The 27,786-nt window shown below is 40.7% G+C and overlaps 3 protein-coding genes across 10 annotated transcripts in view; 1 reads left to right on the forward strand and 2 right to left on the reverse strand.

The window, feature by feature from the left end:
• Nucleotides 1-4,814, reverse strand: part of LOC147098590 (adenosine kinase-like) — a 256,526-nt gene extending 251,712 nt beyond the window's left edge. For 2 of the 6 annotated variants that reach the window (XM_085970459.1, XM_085970456.1), the window contains exon 1: nt 4,648-4,814. In XM_085970459.1, the coding sequence (XP_085826585.1) occupies nt 4,648-4,721 (74 nt within the window). In that variant the 5' untranslated portion in view covers nt 4,722-4,814. The remainder of the gene's footprint in view (nt 1-4,647) is intronic. The other 4 variants (XR_015074198.1, XM_085970460.1, XM_085970461.1 and 1 more) reach the window with 4 other exon arrangements.
• A 1,152-nt stretch (nt 4,815-5,966) lies between these two features.
• On the forward strand, nt 5,967-16,947 carry LOC147098592 (AP-3 complex subunit mu-1). Its single transcript, XM_085970454.1, has 8 exons — nt 5,967-6,418; nt 6,675-6,846; nt 10,541-10,678; nt 10,911-10,996; nt 11,181-11,314; nt 13,678-13,885; nt 14,075-14,219; nt 15,977-16,947. The coding sequence occupies exons 1-8, from the start codon at nt 6,146-6,148 to the stop codon at nt 16,075-16,077; spliced, it is 1,257 nt and encodes a 418-aa protein (XP_085826580.1). The 5' UTR covers nt 5,967-6,145; the 3' UTR covers nt 16,078-16,947.
• A 637-nt stretch (nt 16,948-17,584) lies between these two features.
• Nucleotides 17,585-27,786, reverse strand: part of LOC147098593 (vinculin) — a 151,878-nt gene continuing 141,676 nt past the window's right edge. For 2 of the 3 annotated variants that reach the window (XM_085970451.1, XM_085970452.1), the window contains 3 exons: nt 26,194-26,397; nt 25,729-25,833; nt 17,585-21,424 (listed from right to left, as the gene is read on the reverse strand). In XM_085970451.1, coding sequence (XP_085826577.1) covers nt 21,278-21,424; nt 25,729-25,833; nt 26,194-26,397 — 456 coding nt within the window. In that variant the 3' untranslated portion in view covers nt 17,585-21,277. Of the gene's footprint in view, nt 21,425-25,728; nt 25,834-26,193; nt 26,398-27,786 lie in introns of those variants that run through there. The other variant, XM_085970453.1, reaches the window with a different exon arrangement.

Raw genomic sequence — 27,786 nt, forward strand, 5'->3', positions numbered from 1 at the left:
CGTTTCAGGTCTGTGAAAAGGGTCACAGACCTGAAACGTCGACTCTGTTTCTCTTTCCGCGGATGCTGCCTGGCCTGCTGAGTGCTTCCAGCATTTTCTGTTGTTATTTCAGATTTCCAGCATCCGCAGTATTTTGCTATTGTACCAAAACACAGAAACTGTAAGCGGCACTGTCACAGGTAAGACTATTTCAATTTCTTGTGTGATAATTTTTTCCATTGTTGCAAATTGTTACTTCAGCTGATTTTGGCATTCTGTCCAGGTTAGTAAATCAAGTAATTCACTCTACCCACCCCATCTATGCAGGACTGCAACTATAAATAATCATTCCCTTCATTACAAAATAGCCAATTTGATAGCAAAATACTGCGGATGCTGAAAATCCAAAAAAACAACAGAAAATGCTGGAAAAACTCAGCAGGCCAGGCAACATCTGTGGAGAGAGAAATAGAGTCAACGTTTCAGGTCGCAACCCTTCTACAGAACTGAGGGAAAAAAAGGCAGGAAATGAAACAGATTAAAAGGCCAGTTTGGGGGCTGGGAAATGGGGGAGGGGATGAAAGAATAAAAGGGAAGGTCTGGGAGAAGAGGAGACATTAAGAGATATTCAAGACGAGACAGTAATAGAACAAGTAATGAGACAAAAGATGGCTCTGGATGAAGTGTGAAATGCGCTGGCAGAGTGAGAGACAGCTGCCATGTGGGAGAGAGAAAAAGGAAAAAGGCACAAACCAAAAGTGTGGATAAAAATATATATAAAAATGTAATAGGGGCCGAGGTTATGATCTGAAATTGTTGAACTCGACATTGAGTCCGGAAGGCTGTAAAGTGCCGAATCGGAAGATGAGGTGCTGTTCCTCGAGCTTACGCTGAGCTTCCGTGGAACAATGCAAGAGGCTGCAGACGGTGAGGTCCGAGTGGGAGTGGGGCGGTGAATTGAAATGACAGGCGACCGGAAGCTCGGGGTCACTCTTACGGACTGAACGGAAGTGTTCCGCAAAGCGGTCACCCAATCTGCGTTTGGTCTCCCCAATGTAGAGGAGACCACATCGTGAGCAGCGAATACAGTATATTAAATTGCAAGTAGTACAAGTAAATCGCTGTTTCACCTGGAAGGGGTGTTTGGGGCCCTGGACAGTGGACCACCTCCTTTTCACCACGGACATACAATCCCTCTATCCCCCACCAGGATGGCCTGAGGGTGCTCCGCTTCTTCCTTGAACAGAGGTATAAGGGCAGGTGTTGCATCTACTGCGCTTGCACGGGAAGGTGCCGGGCGAAAGGGAAGGGGTGCTGGGGGTGATAGAGGAGTGGACTAGGGGGTCTCGGAGGGAGTGGTCCCTTCGGAATGCTGAAAGGGGAGGGGAGGGGAAGATGCGTTTGGTGGTGGGATCACATTGGAGGTGGCGGAAATGGCAGAGGATGATCCGTTGAATGTGGAGGCTGGTGGGGTGAAAGGTGAGGACAAGGGGAACCCTATCGTGGTTCCGGGAGGGAGGGGCAGGGGTGAGGGCAGAAGTGCGGGAGATAGAACGGACACGGTCGAGGGCCGTGTCAACCACGGTAGAGGGAAATCCTCGGTTGAGGAAAAAGGAAGACATGTCGGAAGCACTGGTGTGGAAGGTGGCATCGTCGGAGCAGATGCGGCGGAGACGGAGAAACTGGGAGAATGGAATAGAGTCCTTACAGGAGGTGGGGTGGGAGGAAGTGTAGTCCAGGTAGCTGTGTGAGTCAGTGGGCTTGTAGTGAATGTTGGTCAATAACCTATCCTCAGAGGTGGAGATGGAGAAGTCGAGGAAGGGAAGAGTCGGAGATGGACCATGTGAAGGTGAGGGAAGGGTGGAAATTGGAGGCAAAGTGAATGAAATTGTCTAGTTCAGGGCGAGAGCAGGAAACGGCACCAATACAGTCATCAATGTACCGGAAAAAGAGGTGAGGGTGGGGACCCGAGTAGGACTGGAACAAAGTGTGTTCTGCATATCCCACAAAAAGGCAGGCATAGCTAGGACCCATAGCAACACGTTTAATTTGGAGGAAATGAGTGGAGTCAAAGGAGAAGTTGTTCAATGTGAGAACAAGTTCAGCCAGGCAGAGGAGGGTGGTGGTGGATGGGGACTGGTCGGGCCTCTGTTCAAGGAAGAAGCGGAGCGCCCTCAGGCCATCCTGGTGGGGGATGGAGGTGTAGAGGGATTGTACGTCCATGGTGAAAAGGAGGCGGTTGGGGCCAGGAAACTGGAAAGTGTTAAAAGTGGCGGAGGGCGTCAGAAGTGTCGCAGATGTAGGTGGGAAGAAACTGGACAAGGGGAGAAAAGATAGAGTCGAGATAGGAAGAGATAAGTTCCGTGGGGCAAGAACAGGCTGAAACAATGGGTCTACCAGGGCAGTCCTGTTTGTGGATCTTGGGAAGGAGGTAGAAGCGGGCTGTGCGGGGTTGGGGAACTATGAGGTTGGTGGCCGTGGGAGGAAGATCTCCAGAGGAGATGAGGTCAGTGACAGTCTTGGAAACGGTGGTTTGATGTTCGGTAGTGGGGTCATGGTCCAGGTGGAGGTAGGAGGTGGTATCGGAGAGTTGGCGTTCAGCTACCGCACCCCTTCCAGGTGAAACAGCAATTTACTTGTACTTCTTGCAATCTAGTATACTGTATTCGCTGCTCACGATGTGGTCTCCTCTACATTGGGGAGACCAAACGCAGATTGGGTGATTGCTTTGCGGAACACCTCCGTTCAGTCCGTAAGGGTGACCCTGAGCTTCCGGTCGCCCGTCATTTCAACTCACCGCTCCATTCCCACTCAGACCTCACCGTCCGCGGCCTCTTGCATTGTTCCACAGAAGCTCAGTGGAAGCTCGAGGAACAGCACCTCATCTTCCGATTAGGCACTTTACAGCCTTCCAGACTCAATATCGAGTTCAACAATTTCAGATCATAACCTCGGCCCCTATTATATTTTTATATATATTTTATCCACACCTTTGGTTTGTGCCTTTTCCTTTTTTCTCTCCTACATGGCAGCTGTCTCTCACTCTGCCAGCGCATTTCACACTTCATCTAGAGCCATCTTTTGTCTCTTTACCTGTCCTATTACTATCTCGTCTCGAATATCTCTTAATGTCTCTTCACCTCCCAGACCTTCCCTTTTATTCTTTCATCCCCTCCCCCAATTTCCCAGCCCCCAAACTGGCCTTTCAATCTGTTTCATTTCCTGCCTTTTTTTCCTCAGTTCTGAAGAAGGGTTTCGACCTGAAACGTTGACTCTGTTTCTCTCTCCACGGATGTTGCCTGGCCTGCTGAGTTTTTCCAGCATTTTTCTATAGCCAATTTGACTCATTTTTAAAAGCTAAAGATAGCTGGAGTTCCAATAAATCACCAGTTTATTGAAAACTTAAATGGTGAAAAAAGTACTGGAAATCAAAAACAAAAACTCTTAAGTTGGAGACACATCAGGATAGTAGGGGAATCACAAGTAAGCAACTTGTGCAGGCTCAATAATTTAATATACTCCACCACCGTATTCAACATCCTCTATAGTAAGTGGCGAATCTGACTAAAAATTACCTTTGTGGGCCTGTCCATTCAGTTACTTCAAGTGATAATCATGATCGTCATAGAGGCCATTCAGCCCATCGAGTCCGTGCCGGCTCTCTGTAGAGCAATCCAGTCAGTCCAATTCCCCCGTTCTTGTGCAACAAGATGTGTAATTTTTTTTTGGGGGGGGGGGGGGGGGGGCATTTGATTTGATTAATTTGCAACGTTAGTCACTATTTCTCTCAAAATTATTGAGCCTGCATAAGTTGTGATCCCCTACTATCCTGATGTGTATCATTCTTAATTTTTGGTTTTGATTTCCAGTACTTATTTTTCACCATTTCAGTTTTCAATAAACTGGTGATTTATTGGAACTTCAGCTATTTAAAATAAAGAGTAAAATTGGCTATTTTATAATGAAGGGAATGATTATTTACAGTTGCAGTAGCCATACTGACAACAGGCAATTAATTACGTTTTGGTCTGGGCTGCTTTAAGTTCCATGAACTGCATATGCGACAGACGCGAAATGTGTTTAAAGCACATGGTTTTGAATTTCCTTCGTTGACTTCTCACACTGTCATTTTTATGAGCTTCAAAGCGGTCTGGATGTTGTTCGGTGACCTTTGGCGCAGCGAAGGAGACACAACAAGCCTGACCAACGTGCTCAGGTTTCCAATAAAAACCTGGTTGCAAGTCGACACCAATGGGAGCGAGGTTTAAAAAAAAATCACCAGCTCCCGGCGACAAAACGGAACAACCCTGAAGCAAAGCGTGTTTTCTGGCGCGACTCCCGATTCGCCTTTTCATCATTAAAAAAAATCCATTATATAAAAAGTGAAGGGAAAAGCTGCTGTGGCTCTGAAATGACTCCCGGGACAACTTGTGGTGCGCGCATTTTAAACATTTCTTTTCCTTAGTCAAAAGCGGTTTGGCCGATTTTTCGCCTTCTGCTTCGTGCAATCAATGAATACAACCTTTAAAAAGCACTTGGGGGAGGGGTTGGGTTTAAACTAGTGATCGTTTAAATTCAGCGACAGTTACCATTTAAATATTAACACCCGAAATGTTAGCGGGGGTTTTTTTTTGGGGGGGGGGGGGGAGGAGTTGATTTTTTTTTTACCTGAGGGGCTGGTGTTGGAGTTTGATTTTTTTCGCCGGCTGAGGTCCATCCGCTGCCATTGCTTTCTGACTCATTGCCACGGCGGGCGGGGGCGCGCGTGGGCAGGGAGGCGCGCCCCCGGGGGGAGAGGCTCGAGTCCCGGCACGCGCCCCTTTTGCAGGAAGGAGTGAGGAGCCGCGGCGCGTGCGCGCCCCTTGGCGGAGGAGCGCGGAGTCGCTGCGCGCGCCCGCCCGTGGTGCTGCTCCAGTCTACGCGCACGCCCCGAGGGGCGGGAGGAGGAGCCGGAGTGGCTGCGCGCGCGCCGGGGACGTTGTAACCGCCGCTCTCGGGCCGTTGAAAGGCAGCCAATTCAAATCCACCCACATCAATAAAGATTAAACCTTGCTCTTTTTTTCTCCTTACATTTTACACAGTTCTGGTGCAGCCACTGCAAATCATTCCAGTTTCCGCCCTCCCCCACCCCCAAAAAATAGTGATTCAAGTGTCGAGTTGCCAACTTTCCAGCATTGTCCTGAAGTCTTCAAAGACTAATCGCCCTCAAGTATTAAAGATACAACCCGGGAGCAAAAATCACAGGAGCATTAAAAAAAAACAAACGTATAAAAAAAATATTGGCGGTAGACAGAAACAGAAACGGGTGGTTGGATCATGCAATGGAACTTGTGAATCTTTGCAATTCTCTACCCCAGCGGGCTGTGGATGCTCAGTCACTTGAATATATTCAAGGCTGAGATCTGATTTGATTTTTGGACCGGAGGGGAAAATCAAGGGATATGGAGGTCGAGCAGGAAAGCAGGAGTTGAGGTCGAAGATCAGCCGCCTTCTCCTTCTTCTTAAGCAGTCCCTCGGAACCGAGGATGACTTGCTTCCACATTAAAAGTGGAGTTGAGGTCGAAGATCACCCATGATCTTATTGAACGATGGAGCAGGCTCAAGGGGCCTACTCCTATTTCTTATGTTCTTGTGAAACCTCCAAAACACGTCCAGAGTTGGCAAGGGGGGAGTTAAAGGCGTTCATTCCAATATTCCATTCACATTAGTACATTTATTTAACTACAGTATAACAAACTCACCAATATTCTTTTACTGTTTATATTTTCAATTTATACCACTTACAGTCCAAAAGTAAAACAAACACGTTTCATGTATGCTGTTTCCAATAACGACCAAAATAAACAATTGTTTCGTTTGTCCTGGGGAATTTCTGTTTAGTTGCGGTGATCTAGAAATATTTAATGAACTTTCGACCTGAAACGTTAGCTCTGTTTCTCTCTCTGTTTTTTTTTATTGTGGATTTCCAACTTTTTGCTTTTGGTAGAAATATTTAATTATTATTTTTGGTGTTTGTTCCTTTAAGCAGGAGTTGGAGAGTGAGGGAGCCGGCTTCCGGCCGGACCGCCATGTTGCAGTGGGTGTTTGAGGATTGAGTCAATGTTGCTAACAGTGCGAGTTCATCATCTCAACTTCAGGCGGAACAATTAGCCTGGCGTAAAAAAAAATGATCCACAGCCTGTTTCTGATTAACTGCCCCGGCGATATATTTCTGGAGAAACACTGGAAGAGTGTGGTGAGCCGCTCGGTTTGTGACTATTTTTTCGAGGCCCAGGAGAAAGCCGGTGAGGCGGAGAATGTGTCGCCGGTCATCCCCACGCCACACCATTACCTGGTCAGCATCTACCGCCACAAGATTTTCTTCGTCGCCGTCATCCAGTCCGAAGTGCCCCCTCTCTTTGTCATTGAGTTTCTCCATCGAGTGACAGAAACTTTACAGGTTTGTACATACTTCGAGGAAACAAAAAAATATGTCTTTCAGAATAACTCAAACCAGCAGAATCGGTATCTTGTGCCTTGCATTTTATGTCAATTTATTAAAACATTAAATGAATTGCATTTCAATAATGTCATGTGTATAAATAATAAAGTAAAACTTAGTACTGTATTTCATGTTGAATGCTCAAAATCTTCGATGTACAGCTTGACACTAATGTTATTTAAATATATTTGTTTTGGAACTAATTGTTCTTCAGGACTATTTTGGAGAATGCTCTGAGGCAGCTATTAAGGACAACGTTGTGATCGTGTATGAACTCCTGGAAGAAATGTTGGATAATGGTTTCCCACTGGCTACTGAATCCAATATCTTAAAAGAACTCATTAAACCTCCTACAATTCTTCGTTCAGTTGTTAATACTATTACAGGTAAGAAGCGAAACAACAACAGAAAATGCTGGAAATACTCCGCAGGCCAGGCAGCATCCCTGGAGAGAGAAACAGAGTTAACGTTTCAGGTCTGGGACCCTTCATCAGAACTGGAAAAGCTGGTTCTGATGAAAGGTTTCTCTCTCCCCGGCTGCTGCCTGGCCTGCTAAGTATTTCCAGCATTTTCTGTTGTTATTTCAGATTTCCAGCAGCCGCAGTATTTTGCTATTGTACAGGTAAGAAGTGGTTCTTCTGCCTTATCAAAATATTTTCATGATTTTAAATACTCACTTTTTCACCAGTGGCCAAATTGCATCCCCTCCCACCTGTCCACATAAGCAACTCAACACGTCGGAAAAGATTAAATCATTAGTAGCATCAAAACATGAACAAAGAGATTTTAGACTATTAAGTGAATCAAAAATAAATTGCTACAGTATATATGCTTTGAGTTTGGTAAATCAAGTCATACCAAAACAAACCATTAATTTTCTGGTGTTTAAATCTGTTTTAATCCCAATAATAAAACATGATGACATCAGTGCATGTTTCAGAACTGCTTGAAGTACAGCAAAAGTTATATTTAAATTGTTAACTTAGCATTATTTCAAATTGTGAATTTGTTCAATAGGTGTTGCTGTAACTTTCATACTATTCCACCTTTCAACTCTAAACCTTTGATACAAACTGCAGATGATCATATTCCAGTGGGAGCTGCAGTAAGATCGCTGGATAGGACGCATCTTAGGTTACTGAGGGAAGCGGGGATGGAGATTGCAGAAGCTCTGACCACAATCTTTCAATCCTCCTTGGAGATGGGAATGGTGCCAGAGGACTGGAGGATTGCAAATGTTACACTTTTGTTCGAAAAATAGGATAAACCTGGTAACTACAGGCCAGTCAGTCTAATGTCAGTGGTGGGAAAACTACTGGAGACCATTGTCAAGGGTAACATTAATTTTCACTTGGAGAAGCATAGGTTAATAAGGGACAGCTAGCACAGATTTGTTAAAGGCAAATAGTGTCTGACTGTTACTTCATTTAAGAACTAAATCAGGTTAAAGTGTTGATTTAAGGTAGTGCAGTAGATAGTGTATATATGAACTTTCAAAAGTTGATTGAAGTACCACATGATAGACTTATTCAGAAAATAGAAGCACATGGTATTAAAGGGACAGTGGTAACTTGGGTACATAATTGGCTACGGGATAGGAAGCAGAGTAGTGATGAATGGATGTTTTTCCTGACTGGAGAGTATGCAGTGGGGTCCCCCGGGGATGGGTATTAATATCATTGTTTTTCTTGTTATATTTAAATGACTTGGGTATCGGGAGTACAGTTTCAAAGTTTGTGGATGATACAAAACTTGGCATCATAGTAAATAGTGAGCAGGATAGCAGACTTCAGGAGAACATAGACTGGTGAAATGGGCAGACACATGGCAGATGCAATTTAATGCGGATAAGTGTGAAGTGATGCACTTTGGAAGGAAAACATGGAGAGGCAGTATAATTTAAATAGTACTACAGGTACACTATCCCTTATCCGAAAGCCTTGGGACCAGCTGAGTTTCGGTTTTCGGAATTTTTCGGATTTCAGAAGGTATTATTATAAGACTGGAAAATTTGTATTTAATATAAATTTTAAAAGCTCAGGCTACCTCTTGCGACTGTTCCGTGTCTCATTCCCCTTCCTGCTTCTCTGGAAAGCCGGATATCGGCTGACTCCTACTAAGCTGGCCCGCAAATCAGGTCGGGGGTCGGATGTGGGGGGGGGGGGGGTGCGGAGAAAGAATATCGGACGGGCCGCGGTTCAGGTCGGGGGGGGGGGTGGTCGGGGGGAGAAAAGAATATCGGACGGGCCGCTGTATTGTTGGGTTCACTCTCCCAGTACCTCCTTCACACTGCCTGGCTCGGCCTGCAATCTCCTACCCAGGAGGGAACTCTGTGACCCTCTGCCCTGCTCAGCGTAAGTCGTGCGCCACTCTGGTCATGTCGTGCGCACGACTTACGCTGAACGAAAAAACTTTCGGTTTTTAGAGGTTTTCGGAAGTTCGGATAAAGGATAGTCTACCTGTATTTTGAGAGGAGTGCAAGAGCAGAGGGACCTGGGGTGCATATTTACAAATCTTTGAAGGTGGCAGGGCAAGTCAGTTAAGAAAGCATTGTAAATAGGGGCATTGAATACAAAAACAAAGAAGTCGTACTAAACCTTTACAAATCACTGGTTAGGCCTCAGCTAGAGTATTCTGTACAATTCTGCGCACCACAGTTTTGGAAGGCTGTCTAGGCCTTGGAGAGGGTACAAAGGAGGTTTACCAGGATGATACCAGAGATGAGGCACTTCAGTTATGTAGAGAGATTGGAGAAGCTGGGATTGCTCTTCATAGAGCAGAGAATGTTATAGGGAGACCTAATAGAAATATTCAAAAGTATGAGGAGTTTTGATAAAGCAAGTAGGAAGAAACGGTTTCCTCTGGCAAGTGGGTTGACAACCAGAAGTCACGGATTTAAAATAATTGGCAAAAGAACCAGGGGGAAAATGAAGAAACATTTTTTCCACAGAGGGTTGTTAAAATTTGGAATGAACTTCCTGAAATTGTGGTGGAAGCAGATTCCATAGGAACTTTCAAAAGGCGATTGGACATGTACTTGAAAAGTACTAATTTGCAGGGATACGGGGAAAAAGCTGGGGAGTGGGATTAAATTGGGCAGCTCTTTCAAAGAGCCAGCATTTGCACGGCAGGCTGACCTGCCTCCTTCTGTGCTGTAAGATTCTATGATTCCAGATCTGCATTTACATGCCAACTTTGGCATTGTGCAATGCTAATATGGTGTGTAATGGCACCCTCAGTCTTCAAAACAGAACATTGACAAATTGAACATAGAGACCATGAGACCACCCATCTATCTACCCTTTTATAACTAGCTATGTGAATGAGAATGTTGCAGTGCAGTTTAAATCAGTTTTGTCTCCATGGTTGAACCGTTTCTGGCACTCTCTGGTTATTGGTCCAAATGGGTGAGGGAAAGAGGAAGGAGACTGCACTATATAATCATGGCTGTAGTCATGGTCTTTGCAATTGAGATATCACTGAAGTGGTCAAAAGATGCTTAAACTGCTAAAATCTCCTAGAGCGTATTTTAACATAGGAATAGGAAAAATCTTTTAGGCTCAACACATCCATCCCTTTTGATTAGATAGAAAACATTATGGAACATACAGGAAACTTTGTGCTATCCGGCACCGACAGGACCGAGCTGTTGCCGTTCCCTCAAAACTGCCGGACACTCCAGCGCTAATGTTGAAGCATACGGAGATTTTCAGCTCCGTGTGAATCAACAAACCCTGTTGCTTAGCAACAGCTTCTAAACAGTCAGCAAGCGTCTCTGTAGCGTCTCTAGCTGAAGCTGTTGCTTAGCTACAGACCTTGCCTGTTGAGAGAAAAAAAGCAACGAAAAGAAAAAAAACGGCTCCTGATTTTTGCCGGTGGCTCAAGCTTGCCGGACATTTAGCCTCCGGATAACACAAAGTTTCCTGTAATGTGAAATTCACCACTAAACGGTTTCCATTGTTCAGAAACCCACACTGTTGTAGAATTACCCCAATAGAAAATGATGTACAATATTAAAATACTCTTAACGACTATAAAAGATGGAGATAGTTATAAATTTGATTTTTTTAATTCCATTAGGTAGCAGTAATCTAGGAGATAAACTTCCTACTGGGCAACTGTCCAATATCCCTTGGCGAAGAGCAGGGGTTAAGTATACAAATAATGAAGCTTATTTTGATGTTACAGAAGAAATCGATGCCATCATTGACAAATCAGGTAACAAAGTTTATTTTGTAACTTTGGCTGCAGAGGATCAGCCCCCAAAACTGTTAGCAAGGAAAACATTTCAGTATCAGTTAAAGCGGAAAAGCACTCCTTATCTGCACGTATGATCACGGGCTTCACCATGCTAAGCATTAATTAATTTTGTTTCTAAATAGTTTGCTCAAACTAACTCGTACATTTTAAATGGCTTTAGTTTTGGTAGAGTTAATTTTTTTTATGCCAGGATCAACTGTCTTTGCTGAAATCCAGGGTGTTATCGATGCTTGCATCAAGCTAACTGGAATGCCAGACCTCAGCCTTTCCTTTATGGTAAGTAATATACTTGTTCATTTCGCACAATTTAAACGAACTTTTTAACTGTGCATCCTCAATGTTAACTTAAAATACAGAACTTTATGAAATGTGTATCTCATTAACTGCCTTAATGCATTAAATGTTCATATGCTAATTACTCAAATGCCTTAAAATACACTTCAATTTTCATCAACGGTAGAACCCAAGGCTCCTAGACGATGTCAGCTTCCATCCCTGTGTTCGTTTTAAAAGATGGGAATCTGAGCGAGTTCTGTCATTCATTCCTCCAGATGGAAATTTCCGTTTGATGTCTTACCATGTCAGCTCACAAAAGTATGACTTTCTGCTTTTCTAAACATTAGAACAGTCAAATAAAAGTTTGTTCTGGGACAATAAATGGGAAATAAATGTGACTTACAATAATACATTGCTCAAAATAGGAAAGTGTCAGCTATTGTTAAACAATTCTTGATCATTCTTTTGACATTCTTAGCATTGCCCAATAATGTTCAATATTGATAAATTACACACCTGATAATGGCAGGCAGAGGTAGGGGTATTGAGAATTCAAATATTTTTATAACTCGCAAATGGCAGTCCTAAGTTTAGGTCAGTTCAGTTCACCAGTAACAAAAGAATCATCTTTTATCCTCACTCCTCAGTACGTTGTTCTAATTGGTTTGTGTGTTTTTAAACTCAGGCTTACTGATATGAACTTGAGAATTTGGGTGGGAGTGGCTTTTCAAATTGGCCCACTATCATAAAATCTCACTTCCTTGTAGGGGTCAACAATGTATTTTTTAACCTCTATTTTCACTACTCCAGCAACCTTGCATTGTATATGGGACCCTGAATGGAACTTTACAGCATCGTAGCAAGAGCTACAGAAATACTAGACCAGGAGTGAATATTAGGAGGGGTGATTAAAGGCTCGAGAGAAAAGATGGGATTTGGGAAGGTTTTTGAAGTTGGAGAAATGTAGTAGTCCCATGAAGGAATTCCAAAGAATCAGGCTTAGGTAGCTGAAAGCGCTCTCCCTGTTGGTGGGACAGAGGAAGGGAGAATGCACAGGAGGCCAGAGTCAAAACACTGAAGGGCCTAGCAAGGAGAGTATTTCTGGAGGAGGTTGCAGAGGTAAAGTGGCCCAAAGCCAGGGTGGGGGTGGGACTTGAAGATGAGAATTTCAAGACAGGAGTGATAGGGGAATATCTATGGATGTAGTTTATATGGACTTCCAGAAGGCATTCAATAAGGTTCCACACCAGAGACTGTTAGCTCAAATTAAAGCTCGTGGAATTGAAGGCAAATTATTGACCTAGTTAGGTGGTAGAAGACAGAAACTAGGAATGTACTCAAATTGGAAGGAAGAGATGAGTAGTGTCCCACAAGGATCTCAACTATTCACTATATTTATTAATGACTTAGATAAAATAAGAGAGCCATCTATCCAAGTTTGCCAATGACAAAGAGTAGTGGCATAGTAAGTAATATAGACGGGAGCATAAAATTAAAGAGACATTGATAAATTAAGTGAGTGGGCAAAATCGTGGTAGATGGATTTCAACGCAGGCAAGTGTGAGGTCATCCATTTTGGACCAAAAAAGGATATAGAGTTGAGTTTTTTTTAAATGGTGAAAAGCTAGGAACAGTGGAGGTCCAACAAGATTTAGGGAACATGTAGACAGATCAGTAGTAATGTAGTAGTCAGGTACAAAAATAATACAGCTAATGAAAAGTTAGCCTTTATAATTAGAGGGCTAGAATATAAAGGGGAGGAAGTTTTGCTACAGCTATACAAAGCCCTGGTTAGACCACATCTGGAGTACTGTGTACAGTTCTGGGTACCACACATTAGAAAGGATGTATTGGCCTTGGAAGGAGTGAAGCGTAGATTCACCAGGATGTTACCAGGGCTCCAAGGGTTAGATTAAGTAGAGATTACATAAACTAGGCTTGTATTGTCTGGAATATAGAAGGCTAAGGAGTGATTTGATTGCAGTTTTTTGGATTTGTAAAGGGTAGCTAGAGAAACATTTTCCTTTAGTGGGGAAGTCTAGGACAAGGGGACATAACCTTAAAATCAGAGCGAGAAGTTAGGAAACACTTCTTCACTCAAAGGGTGGTAGAAGTGTGCAACACTCTCAAAAAGCATGGAGGCTTACTGCAGCACCGGATAGGAGCAGCTCCTTTAAAAACTTACATTTTAAAACATATACTATTTGCCATTTAAAGATCAGATTGAAAGTTTAATACTTGAAGACAATTGGATTGTTGTGTTCATTTTGCCAATGGCTTAAATGTATATGATTGAGCATTAATTTATTTTTGTGGTATCCTTGACTTTCCATTTGCTGAGTTTGCGATTTTAGCTGTGCTGTCAGAGGATAGAACAATAAGCAGAAAAGTCACTGTAGCCACTATCGAGTTCCTCCTCAGTGGTCAGCTTGATAATGGAGATCATCGACAAGCAAATTTTCGGTTTGTCCTCGCAACTGGGAATGATGCCCAAGGAAATCTGGCCAGGGAATAAATTAATTTGAGGTGGACTGGGTTGGAGTTATGCCTTAGTCATACATGCAAAGCATTTAATTTGTTTTAGGCTATGCAAGATACCTGGATAAGCTTGTTAACATCCATACCAACTAAGATAAGCTGTTGGCATCTGAAACTATACTCATCAAGATTTGTATTTGCAGCTTGGTGGCAATACCAGTTTATGTAAAACACAATATCAGCTTCAGAGAAAATGGATCTACAGGGCGATTTGATATAACAATTGGGCCAAAACAGACCATGGGAAAGACAGTGGAGAGCATTCTAGTGATTATTCATATGCCTAAAGGGGTGCTCAATATGACCCTTACTGCAGCACAGGGCAATTATACATTTGATCCAGTCACCAAGGTACGTCCCAGCACTTTATCCACTCAATTACATACTTTTGTCTTACATTACTGTTGACCACGAATAGATTTCTGCTGTAAACCTGTTTAAATCAAAAGGTGTTCCTCAAGTTGACCTTTATTTCTCAGTAATGAAGAGGGAAGAGAGAGATTTTATGGTTAGATGTGATCCTGTGACTTTCTCGCTCAGGTGTTAATTTGGGACATTGGAAAAATTACCTTGCCAAAGTTGCCAACTCTTAAGGGATTGGTCAGCCTACAATCCGGAGCACCCAAACCAGAAGAGAATCCAACACTCAGTGTTCAGTTTCGGATCCAACAACTTGCTGTATCAGGTGAGCAGAATGGGGTTTGTATGTAAAAAGAAACAAAACCAGAATTCTGGAAAAAAAAAGTAAATTTACAAGTGTTGGATTGTTAACTTGTACACTAAGATTTTGCGCTTCTGGCACATGTCTGTATAGCACAAAGCAAGCTGATTGGTGGTTTAAATTCAAAATTTATAAGTAAGCAACCAAGAGTTCCCAATCACATCTGTTGGGCGGGTGGGGGGAATAATCAATCCTGGGAGCAGCCATGTTGTTACCTACCCTGCTATTTACCCTTAAAATAACATTTATAGAACAATAAAAACTCATTCCAACTTCTCTTACCTTCAACAATGCTTTCCCTTCTCTGTCAAGGGCTTCAGACTTGTCTTCTGTTCCGTTCATAGAATGGTTACAGCACAGAAGGAGGCCATTCAGCCAGTCAAACCCATGCCGGTTCCTGGAGTTTGGATCCTTGTGTTTACAATGCCTCTATCTGCACACAACACAAGACTGGGAGAGTAGCACATTGGATCAGAATCTGGTTTGAAGGGAGGAAATGGCAAATAGGAGCCAAGGACAGTTTTAGTGGGCAATGGGGGGTTCTGTTTTGCGACTGCTTCTGTTTACTGTGAGCATCAATGATTTTCATGTAGGGCTCGAGGGAGTGGCACCGAAATCTGTAGAGGATACTACAATAGGCATAGTAAATAATTGAGGATCAATAGAAGCTACAAGGAAATATTGGTAAGATGGTGGAATGGGTTAAAAAAGTGGTATTGGTTGATTAAAATAGTAATTATATTTTTTAACAGGAGAAAGCTAAGTGACATGGAAGAGCAGAAGAATTTGACAACATTAAAACAGCACCTCTATGGGTAATGGTCATTTAAAAAAAGACAAGTACTGGGTTTATGGCAAGTGGTATAGAATACAAAAGTTAAGGTAATGGTGAATCTATATAGAACCTTAGTAAGGCCAGAGCTGAAGTACACACGATCAGAAGGATGTTGAGGTAATAGAGGGTACAGTTCAGATTCACTAGGATGTCTGTTATGAGGAAATACAAATATGAAGAAAAACTTCAAAAATTTGTTTTCTGTTTAGAACACAGGAGATTAATGGGCAATTTGATGGAGATGTTTAAAGTTATAAAGGATTGGGGTAGAGTTAAGTTCAGTTCCTTTATGCCAATATCATAGACTCTGGGAGCAGGAGTGCTGTGCAACGCAACACATCTTCAATATATAAACAGTTTTCTCTCGCCTTATTTTAGCGCTTATGTAGTTGTACAAGTAAAGTTGGTACCAAATAATTCTCATCCTGTCAGCACAAGCTTCTTGGCTCTCATGAACCAGCAACACACTATTGTGGAATTTAATTAACTTAACCGGCTTTCACTTAATATTGGCAAATGTGCCCATCTGACTGCTTTCCCCCTTCTGCAGGATTTTGTTGCCCATTGGACTGGCACCAGTTAAGGCCATGGAAATGCCCTTGATCTGAACACCTCTGCTCAATGATGATATTCTGGATAGATTGGGATTCTAATGTTTACAAAATAAAACATTAGCATTTGTGCCTATAAAATCTGTTAATGCTTTTGAATCACCCTAGCCTGCGGTCGTGTATCTTGTAACAAGCAGTTCAGAATGGCAAAGGTCTGGGAGCATTACCTGTCCACTTAGTCAGCAGAGATTGACATGGATTTAATTTAAAAAGTGAGGAAATATTTTTGCAAAGTAGTGAGAATTTTAAATAGGATTTATTTGCTTTCCTCCTAGGTTTGAAAGTGAATCGACTAGACATGTATGGAGAAAGATACAAACCATTTAAAGGTGTGAAATACATCACCAAAGCAGGAAAATTTCAAGTCAGGACATGAGCGAGAGAGGAAATAAAATGCAAAACTTCTGCAGTTTCAAGTCCTGAAATCTGATACTCAGCCAAGCAGAATATGAATGTTTTTTGAAAATCTAACTTTGTCTCAAACTATTCCAGGAGTGTCTCAAAATGCCTTAATTGGTAAAAAGTAAAAGGGAAAACATGAGGGGAAATATTTCAATAGAATTTTATAATTAACTGCCTTAATCAATGTTAACAGGAATACAAAACAAATTGGCTTTAGGGTATTTAATTGAATTGTTTTCTAAAAAGGTTATTATTACTTTGCCAATTCTATTTTCTTCATAAAATAGAACTTGCACACTTAGATATTCTAGTCTTTATACAAGATGTTCTATCTTGATGCTATAAAAGCCCAATTGTAATGTCTTAATACTTGTAATACAGCACAGTAGAAATTATAAACTAGCATTGCCAAGTTGTGCCAGGAAGATCCATCTAAGTACACAACGGTTTCAAATGATTTTCATATGCACAGCATCAGATAGTTACAAAATAAATGATTTTCATATGCAGAGATACTTACAAAGTGTTCAGAATAGAGCTAGTTAGTGTGCCAACCAAACCCTGCCTGCAATTTTCAACATGGTTCAATACAAATCATTGGAATTGCTAAATACACCATCCACTTCTGGCATATGGATGTTTTTGTATCTAAAAATTCCTAAATTAAGAAAATACCAATGCTATTGTTGCAGGTAGGCTATTTTTAGACTTAAACAAGTACGCAGTGGTATTAAATGTTCACTATACGGTTTATGAATAGATTTAGTACATATAATTTTTTGGTCGCACTTTGTACTTTTGAATGTATGGTTTGATCGTCTCAATAAAAATTAGTTACATTTCAGTTTAGCAGTTTCTGCCTTTTGTACTGGCTAGGGGGAAAACTCAAAGTTGCCAGTTTTAAATTAGATAATTTTATTGTTGTGCACCTTAGTTTAGCATACCTTTAAAGAAATAGGGCTGGAACGGATACTGCGTAATGAATCATATATATCACGCAAGGTAAAAAGGACATCTAGAGTATTCATCACTAGATTGGAGAATCTACATCAAGAATGATCAAGGTAACAGCACAGCTGTCCTGATCTACCACAGCCAATACCTTGGAAATTCAAGGTTAGCAATGCAAGTCATTTTAAATTTTGTGGTGAATGTGTAAATTGCTGCATTGTTTTGGTGAAACTGCCACAATTTCATCACAAATGTTGGGCATAATCAAACCAGCAGTTAGTTGACTCAAAATGGTTAAACTGCATTTAACATCTTTGCCCATGTTTACACAAGGATTCAATTCGGAAGTTCAGCAATCGAAACAAGATGTGCGCTAAAGCTCTGCAAAATAAAATAAAAATTCAGCTTCATCTCCAAGATTCAACATGTGCATAATTTAAGTCATAAGGAAGACATCTTTAAATGTTTGTGTGCCGGACTCATGAATTCAACATGTTTAACTGAAAAAAGTAGACAATGAACAAACAAAATGTTACAAAATATTTTATTTAAAAAATGCAGGTACTGATAATGCAGCTAATAACTAAAATTTAGTTCAGACAAGAGATATAAATCCTGGTATAGCCAATGAATATATTTCTCTGGATTGTTCATATTCTTTGCATACATTTTGTGGCGTTCTGTATTTTAGAGAATTGCCATACAAACAGATCATAAGTATTCTAGGTTTTATAAATACACGAGCCGATTTTCGATTCAATAGTAGGGTATTCATTTATCTTAAGAGGAGCTAAATTTTAGTGAATTCCTTTCGTCACATAGCTCATTTTCTCTGCCAGTTACTGAAAATTTCTTATTTCTCATCACTTAGTGGCCATATAGATGACTGGGGCATCTTTCCCTTAATTACAATGAAGTGATCTATACTGAAAGCCAATGACAGATCTAGCCCCAACACCAAACATCAATTGGAAAACTTGTTCCACCCACATCACCAAAATATATAAAAGTTATTGTATAGTAAAAGACATTCAAGAGCATATCATAATTACAATTTTTATCTCCACTTTAATGCCTTCCACTAAAACTGGATATGGGAGTTGGAACATATTCCTAGTTCCAAAACTCAATCTACTATGTTTAAGGATCCACAGTTTCCAATGGAAATCACATGCCATCACACATATTTTAAAATAAGTATAGGAAGGCTTTACACTAAAATGGTGAATCCATAGGCATTGCTAGAAATCACAAAATACTCCGATAACCCAAGTGGCCAAATAAACAGGAATAAATATACTTCAGCAAAAGAAAATGTATAATTTAATGAAAGTAATGAATTCACCATTAAGCTTCAAATTCCTCTTAATGTAATGGTTTCCATATTTACATTTAAGCTGCAGTAATGTCACACATTAATGCTATCTGCTACTTAAAAGATCAAGCTTACTAGTTAAAGATACAGTACATTTCATTATACCCTTGATTCTTGAATGTGAATGGCGGACATGCAGTCACATGATTTTCACCATTGCCAACTGATGTGCTGGAGAGAGTATCAGGGCGAACAGAATAGTTCCAAGATTTCTTTTGACCTTTCAATAGTCTAATGAAACCAACTCCATATGATTGAAATATTGAAGAGCAAGTAGCTTCTGGCAACAGAAACTTAATTGTGGCTGCAATTTCCAAACTACAGGAAACTTTCGATTAACTGGCCTCTAAATAACCGGAAATGTCAGTTAACCGGCAAAATTCAGGAGTCAGTTTCAGGTAACTTTTATAACTTTTATTACTTGCACAGCAACAAATGGAGGAAGGCAAGGGTTTGGCTGCAGCTGTTGCTAAGCTACAGAGACGCTTGCAACTTGTGGACGTTGTTCTGAAGCTACAGGGTTTGTTGCTTTATACGGAGCTCTAAGGTCCGTATCTTTTACTATAGCGTTCAGTTATCCGGAATTGTTGCTGAACCGGCACCACGTCGGTCCCATCCGTGCCGGATACCAGAAAGTTTCCTGTATTAAATAACTAAACACCCTGCATTTTGCAGAACTGATCCTCTCAGGATAATAATTAAAATATTATTGTAATTCAACTGCAGTCATGGTGTACGTTTAGCCTGCTCTCAGAGCCAACAGTGGCAAGATAAATAAGCATCGACCCCTTAAGAATTGCAGCCATGGCAGAAAGTTTCATTTTTCATCCCTTTCATTTTCCAATTTTGTTTTTTGAAGTAATGTTTGATAAAGTAAGGCCACAACTTCCACATGTGCATGAAAAGTCAATTATGGATGTAACTGATCACTTTTAATAAAAGTATGCAGGCACATAAATATTCAAGATAACAAGTCTAAATATCATGTTTCTTTAAATTATCTTCCATGGTTTTCTACACCAAGTTTCCAACATTTATATATTTTTTAAAAATCTGGTCTGCAAAGATTTTTTTGGAAAAAGTAACAAATACTGCTGAATTTTTGAGAACCGTTATTGAAAACCATTTATACTATATATGGAAGAAATATATTTTGGGGATTTTTAATTAGTTGAATATTCCAATAGTTTAACAACATAGTATGGAAATAATACTCATTTGGACAATTGTATATGAGCAGCACAGGACAGTACATTTCACTGAATACACACATAATCAGTAAATTTTAAACACTGGTTCTTTCAGATCCCTATGGAAAGTAGGAATGAATGCAAAATTAAATATATTGTGAAGCAATTGTACATGAATATATTTTGGATTAAAATACCCATACCATGAAAGTCAATTTCTTGTACGTTAAAAAATATTTTATTAAGTTCAAGAAATGGCTCAATAATCTTAAAAATATTACTAACCATCAGCTTGGCTTACAAGGACTAACCTGCTCTCATTTCTTTGCAGAGACCAACTGACCCAAATTACATTAAGTTTTAGCTCCTGAAATGCATTTTATACACCATTTTCTTGTGTCCAAATGTAGCCACGTTAACAATACAATTCTAGAAAATTTCTTTCATTTTCTCATTGATGGACTAAACCCGTCCAGTAAAGCCGATACTTTAAATTGTCAATAAACTTTTCATAAACCACCATATATTTAGTCCAGAATTTAATTGAGCTCACAATAATGTAGATTTCAGATAAAGTAATGTAATCTAGTAAATGGCTAATAATTCCTGATCAACCCCTAGATTCTAATAGTTTTAAGTATCCAAGTAGCATCATGCCCACTCTTAAAGGCCTAGTATTTGAGCACATCAATTTTGTGTTCATACTTGACAATCACGTTGTTGCTCTTCAATTACCACTGTTCAGAAGCCATCATACCAAATACATTTGACACAATAGACTATGTTCCATGATTGGTAGCACATTTGTCTCAGTAAATAATACCAATTCTTTCCACAAAGAAATTTAACATACACAGTCTTTGGCTTAGTAATTGAATTCATCTCAGGGATCAAAAGAATTAGAAATAGGACATATACAAATCTAATTATCAGCTTAGCACGTACTCTGCCGCAGTACAGCTGTCCAACAATCCAGGTCCACCCACAGCAAGTACATAAAGTGTCTGTGTAATAGTGTTGAACAAAAAGACAACTTTCAGGGTTAAGATAGATCAAACATATGGCACCTGGACAAATAGTGTACACAAGTTGCCCCCAAAATACATATCAGCATTTGAAAAAAACATCACATTCGGTATTAAATTATACTAGTGTATAGGTCACATCCATACATTTTGGCCGTCATAGAAGGCTTACAGCCATTCTTTATATTTGTGAACGGCAGGATATAGAAGACAAGCAAGAGCTTCTCTATGTCAATTGTATGTCAGATGAAAAATATGATTCACTCTGCCCAGTAGGGATAAATTGATAAGATATTGAAGAAACACACAGTTCTTAATTTGTGATTTTAGAAAAGCTGTGAAGCAGAAGTGTAAAAAAACAATTTTTCCATATTGAGCTAAACGTTTTCATAATTCTAATAGAAGTATCGTACACACAAGATGAATATACTAACTTAAGTGTTAATTTTCAGCAAAGATTGTGTGTTAGTAGTGAATGCTGTGGATTAGAAAAATTGTTAACAAAAAAATAGCACTGCCATTCGGATTCATTTTACACTCCCAGTGCTCCAGATGTAGAACATTTTGTTCATCCAAGGGGAATTTTTTCCATTACTGTTAGCAAAACGGATAGGACCAGGTAAACTTGTTGGTTTACTGATACCATGGAGTCTTCCGAACCCAACGGAGGGTGAATCCTGCATCTGTTCTGATCTTAATGGAAGCAGCCTCTGCTTCTCGTACAGTTTCCTTAACGGATTGCATCAGGTTCTGAGCATTGTGAACCAACATTTCTGTAGCCTGACAGAGGAAAAGTTAAATAGTCATAAAAGACATTCAATAAAAACAAAGTTTGCAACAAGATTTAGAAAAATTATAAAGCACTTGCTCCTGAAAATTGCATGCAGGTTAATTCTATTATAAATATGCTTGCTGTTAAATCTATCAAGGGGAAACTCAATTGATTTAATACCTGTCAGCTTGAGTATTATTTAATGCTTTTAAAAATCCCAACCCATCAGTGAAAGAATGGATAAAGTCTGATCATTTTAATCAAATGCAAGTTTAATATGGTAAGTCATTAAAATTACTATGCACATGTATAACAAAACACTTACTTTTACTTGCAACTATGTCACACCATTAATAACTCAAAACTCAAGTCTAACGTTTAAAAAAAGACTTAAAGGATCTAATTAAATTGCTTTCAAAACTGAGAGGAGGAGGAACTACTTCACTCAGAGGGTGGTAGGTCCATGGAATATGCTGCCCCAAAAAGCTGTAGAAGCTACATCATTATATAAATTTAAAACAGAGATAGACAGTTTCCTAGAAGTAAAGGGTTATGGGGAACGGGCAGGGATTTGGACATGAGTCTAGGTTCGGATCGGTCATGGCCCTGTGGGTAGCGGAGCGGGCCCAGGTAGCCTGATCCTGCTCCTATTTCATGTGTCTAATTCTGTTAGATTCAGGAGATGGTTCAGTGATAGTAGATTGGCGGTTAGGATCAGATCAGCCATGATCTTATTGAATGGCAGAGCAGGCTCGAGGGGCCGATTGGCCTGCTCCTATTTCTTATGTTCTTATGTTTATGGATAGGAATGAATTAGGACAATTGGACCCTACTTTAGTAAGGGAAAAGCAATGAAAGCACAGTGATGTTCGATCAAAATGATGACAGGGTATGATGAATTGAGCGAAACAGATGCCTACAAGCGAGACAGATGCCTACAAGCAACAGCAACAGGAACTAAGTGTCACAAAACATATTTGAAAGTTCTCTATCTGAATGCACGTAGCATTCGTAACAAAATAGACGAGTTAATGGCACAAATAACTACATATGGGTATGATCTTGTGGCCATTACAGAAACATGGCTGCAGGGTGACAATGCCTGGGAATTAAACATACCAGGTTATTTAACGATCAGGAAGGACAAGCAGGAAGGAAGGGGAGGTGGGGTGGCTATGTTAATAAAGGAAGGAATCACTGTAATACAGAGAAATGGTATTGGGTCAAAAGATCAGGATAATGAAACAGTTTGGGTGGAGATAAGGAATAATAAGGGGAAAAAAACACTAGTGGGCGTAGTCTATAGGCCTCCGAACAGTTGCAACTCTGTTGGACGGAGTATCAATCAGGAAATAGTTGAGGCTTGTAATAAGGGAACATCTATAATTATGGGGGATTTTAACTATCATATTAATTGGACAAATCAAATTGGGCAGGGCTGCCTTGAGGATGAGTTCATTGAGTGTATTAGGGATGGGTTTCTTGAGCAGTATGCAACTGAACCGACCAGGGGGCAAGCAACCTTAGATCTGGTCCTGTGTAATGAGACAGGATTAATTAAAAATGTCCTAGTAAAGGATCCCCTTGGAATGAGTGACCATAACATGGTTGAATTCCATATTCAATTAGAGGGTGAGAAGGTTGGATCTCAAACAAGCATGCTAAGCTTGAATAAAGGAGACTATGAAGGTATGAGAGCGGAATTGAGTAGAGTGGATTGGGAAAATAGATTAAAGGGTAAGACGATACATGATCAGTGGTGTACATTTAAGGAGTTATTTTACAACTTCCAAAAAATATATATTCCACCGAGAAGAAAAGGGTGTAAAAGAAGACAGCCATCCGTGGCTAAGTAAAGAAATTAAGGGTAGTATTCGACTAAAAACAAGGGCATATAAAAGGTAGCCAAATCTAGTGGGAGGATAGAGGATTGGGAAAACTTTAAAAGACAGCAAAAAATAACAAAAAGATTGATTAAGAAAGGGAAGATAGATTATGAAAATAAATTAGCAAAAAATATAAAAAAACAGATAGTAAGAGTTTTTATAGTTATATAAAAAGAAAAAGGGTGGCTAAAGTAAATGTTGGTCCCTTAGAGGATGAGACCGGGAAATTAATGGTGGGAAATATGGAGATGGCAAAAACACTGAATGAATATTTTGTATCAGTCTTTACAGTAGAGGACACTAAGAATATCCCAACACTGGACAAACAGGGGGCTATGGGGGGGGGGGGGGGGGGGGGGGAGAGCTAAACACGATCAAAATCACTAAGGAAGTGGTACTCGGTAAAATAATGGGACTCAAGGCGGATAAATCACCTGGACCTGATGGCTTACATCCTAGGGTCTTGAGGGAAGTGGCGGTAGGGATTGTGGATGCATTGGTAGTAATTTTCCAAAACTCCCTGGACTCAGCAAAGGTCCCGACAGACTGGAAAACTGCTAATGTAACACCCTTATTTAAAAAGGGCAGTAGACAGAAGGCTGGAAACTATAGACCGGTTAGCCTAACATCTGTGGTAGGTAACATTTTGGAGTCCATTATTAAGGAGACAGTAACAGGACATTTGGATAATCATAATTTAATAGGACAAAGTCAGCATGGTTTTATGAAGGGGAAGTCATGTTTGACAAATTTGCTGGAGTTCTTTGAGGAAGTAACATATAGGGTGGATAAAGGGGAACCAGTGGACGTAGTGTATTTAGACTTCCAAAAGGCATTTGACAAGGTGCCACACAAAAGATTATTGCTTAAGATAAAAAATCACAGGATTGGGGGTAATATTCTGGCATGGATAGAGGATTGGCTATCTAACAGAAAGCAGAGAGTTGGGATAAATGGTTCATTCTCAGACTGGCAATCAGTAACTAGTGGTGTTCCGCAGGGGTCAGTGCTGGGTCCCCAACTCTTTACAATCTATATTAACGATTTGGAGGAGGGGACCGAGTGTAACATATCAAAGTTTGCAGATGATACTAAGATGGGAGGGAAAGTAGTGAGTGAGGAGGACATAAAAAACCTGCAAGGGGACATAGACAGGCTAAGTAAGTGGGCAGAGATTTGGCAGATGGAATACAATACTGGAAAGTGTGAGGTTATGCACTTTGGCAGGAAAAATCGTAGAGCAAGTTATTATCTTAATGGCAAGAAACTGGAAAGTAGTGAAGTACAAAGGGATCTGGGGGTCCTGGTGCACGAAACTCAAAAAGTTAGTATGCAGGTGCAGCAAGTGATTAAGAAGGCCAATGGAATGTTGGCTTTCATTGCTAGGGGGATAGAATATAAAAATAGGGAGGTATTGCTTCAGTTGTACAAGGTATTGGTGAGACCGCACCTGGAATACTGCGTACAGTTTTGGTGTCCATACTTAAGAAAGGACATACTTGCTCTCGAGTCAGTACAAAGAAGGTTCACTCGGTTAATCCCGGGGATGAGGGGATGGACATATGAGGAGAGGTTGAGTAGATTGGGACTCTACTCATTGGAGTTCAGAAGAATGAGAGGCGATCTTATTGAAACATATAAGATTGTGAAGGGGTTGGATCGGGTGGATGCGGGAAGGATGTTCCCGATGATGGGTGAAACTAGAACTAGGGGGCATAGTCTTAGAATAAGGGGCTGCTCTTTCAAAACTGAGATGAGGAGGAACTACTTCATTCAGAGGGTGGTAGGTCCATGGAATATGCTGCCCCAAAAAGCTGCAGAAGCTACATCATTACATAAATTTAAAACAGAAATAGACAGTTTCCTCGAAGTAAAGGGAATTAAGGGTTACGGGGAGCGGGCAGGAATTTGGACATGAGTCTAGGTTCGGATCGGACATGGCCCTGTGGGTAGCAGAGCGGGCCCAGGGGCCGTGTAGCCTGATCCTGCTCCTATTTCGTGTGTCTAATTCTGTTAGATTCAGGAGATGGTTCTGTGATAGTATATTGGCGGTTAGGATCAGATCAGCCATGATCTTATTGAATGGCGGAGCAGGCTCGAGGGGCCAATTGGCCTACTCCTGCTCCTATTTCTTATGTTCTTATGGATTCATGTTATTTGTTCCCTGCTCCAAGCAACACACTTTTTGCTCTTTTATGGTGCTTGTTTTATTTAAGGCGTGCACCGCTTAGGAAGTCAAGAAAGATCTGACAAAAATTCTCTCGGCTTATTTAAGAGACTCAAGTATTAACCAGTGCTTGGGTTCAAAGCCACAATTATATAAGGCAAAACAATTATCTTTCCCACATGTGATTTTAAAATAAACGAGCTACAGTCAGTTTAAACAAGGCCATGGTTTCACAAATTTGAAGATTATAAAGACTCACCTGCTCAGACTCCTCCTCACTAATGTTAGTGCGGCCCAACATTGTAGCTTTGACAGTGGAGAGAATTTTAAGTTGCGTGCTGATAGTTGGGATACGTTCACACACCTGTGATTGAGAGAAGAAAGTGAGCACATAAGCAGCAGAGAAAATATAGAAAACCACTAATTGCACTCAAATTTCTTTCCTGTGTGTTCTTGGGACCTGGGTGACACCATCAAGGTTGTACTTATTACGCATCCCAACTTTACACAATAGAAAATGAGGAAGATTCTATACATAATTCTTTTCTTTCTGAAGGTTTCACTTATGCCTAGGATTTGAGCATTTATCGCATTCTTCCAATAAGAGTTGTCTAACTTGAATGTGTGTAAAGGCACTTCTTAAATAAAGTCCCACCTACAGACTGAATTATTATTATCCCAACAGTTCTGTTCACTGTTCAGTGCTTCAGTTTATTTGCCATACCTGTAGAAGGTTAGTTCTGATTCGCTTATCAGTACACTGTTTGGCAACTTCCTTTGCCAGTCGCGTCACTTCATCGGATGCCTTAGCTATGTCCTTAGCACAGTGAATAAGGGCACGTTTGTTTCCACTGCCACCACGCACCAGTCGAGACATTTCTGCCATCAATAAGGCCATCCTCTTGGCAGCACCAATGATGTCATTACCCTGATTAATTAATCAACATCCAAGATTAAACATTTTGCCATATCAAAACTCAATTTGGTTATATCATTTCTTTTAAATGCAAGTACACGGTGGCATAGTGGTTAGCACTGTTGCCTCACAGCGCCAGGGACCCGGGTTCGAATCTGGCCTCGGGTGACTGTCTGTGTGGAGTTTGCACATTCTCCCCATGTTTGCGTGGGTTTCCTCCGGGTGCTCCGGTTTCCTCCCACAGTCCAAAGATGTGCGGGTTAGGTTGATTGGCTATGATAAATTGACCCTTAGTGTTAGGGGGATTAAATACGTGGGGTTACGGGGATAGGGTGGGATATGTGTCAGTGCAGGCTCGATGGGCCGAAATGGCCTCTATCTGCACTGTGGGGTTTCTGTGATTCTGTGATTCACGGTCTCAGTCCAGGTTGCTGTCCCAATAGACCCTGCATTTTACATAATTTGCTTAATTGATTAGTCTGCAGCTACCTCAGTCAGCCCAGGATTCTACACTGCATATTGGTTTAAAAAATGTTAAAATTCCATCTCAATTTCTGCAAATAATGCATTTTATCAGATTTTAGATTTTTCAAAACTAGCTTTACCCCATTAAATAGCATTTTAAGTCCAAGTTTTTAAAATTGTGCCTGCAGTGTTCTTAGTGAAAAGACTAAAAAATCTTACTACAGCCCAAGCTTTCAAAAGTGACAAATCGTGCAATTTCAAGTACAATACATAGTCGCTTACTGATGGTTAAAAACAGCTTCAAACAAAAGCACTTTCCAGCTTTATCTGAACTTTTGTGAAGTAACTATAAAAGTATTCCACTGTGAAGCACAATAACAGCTCAACTTGTATAAATTCAGTAGTTACAAAAATAGTAGAAATACTTTGAATACTTTGCTGCAGCCCTGGTAAATTCCACAAATTGTGTGAATTTTAACTTGGTGTATAATGAGAAATAAAAGCACTTTTTACTACACATCTGAAAGCTAAAAGTATTAAGAAATTCCACTCTTTACTGCACTGCATCTATCCTGATGGCTCAACCAGTTTATCCAGCGAATAGCTGAGCCATAAAGACCAGCAAGATTGCTGATTTGATTCCAAGTCTGTGCTCAGCTAATCTTGGGAAGGACAGGGCTGATGTGTTAGTTAGCCTCGATCACCCAGATTCGAGGAAGAGGAAAAAAAAGCCACGTTTCCACTTCTGAACATTATCCGTTGAACCCTGCAGGAAGTTGATGTAATATGAACATTAGACAAGGCCAAATCAGTCGTCCGCAATTCTCGGGGGCCCTCGGGTCACACAGCCTCCAAGGCTCACTGTTGAGGACTGCACATCAATTCGCAAAGAATCTCAGGATGATCAGATCTTATCCCGGCAAACATTCAACGGGC

This window comes from Somniosus microcephalus, chromosome 29 (genome assembly GCF_052327205.1).
Source record: "Somniosus microcephalus isolate GS21.2 chromosome 29, FLI_Smic_1.0, whole genome shotgun sequence".
Classification (NCBI taxonomy): domain Eukaryota; kingdom Metazoa; phylum Chordata; class Chondrichthyes; order Squaliformes; family Somniosidae; genus Somniosus; species Somniosus microcephalus.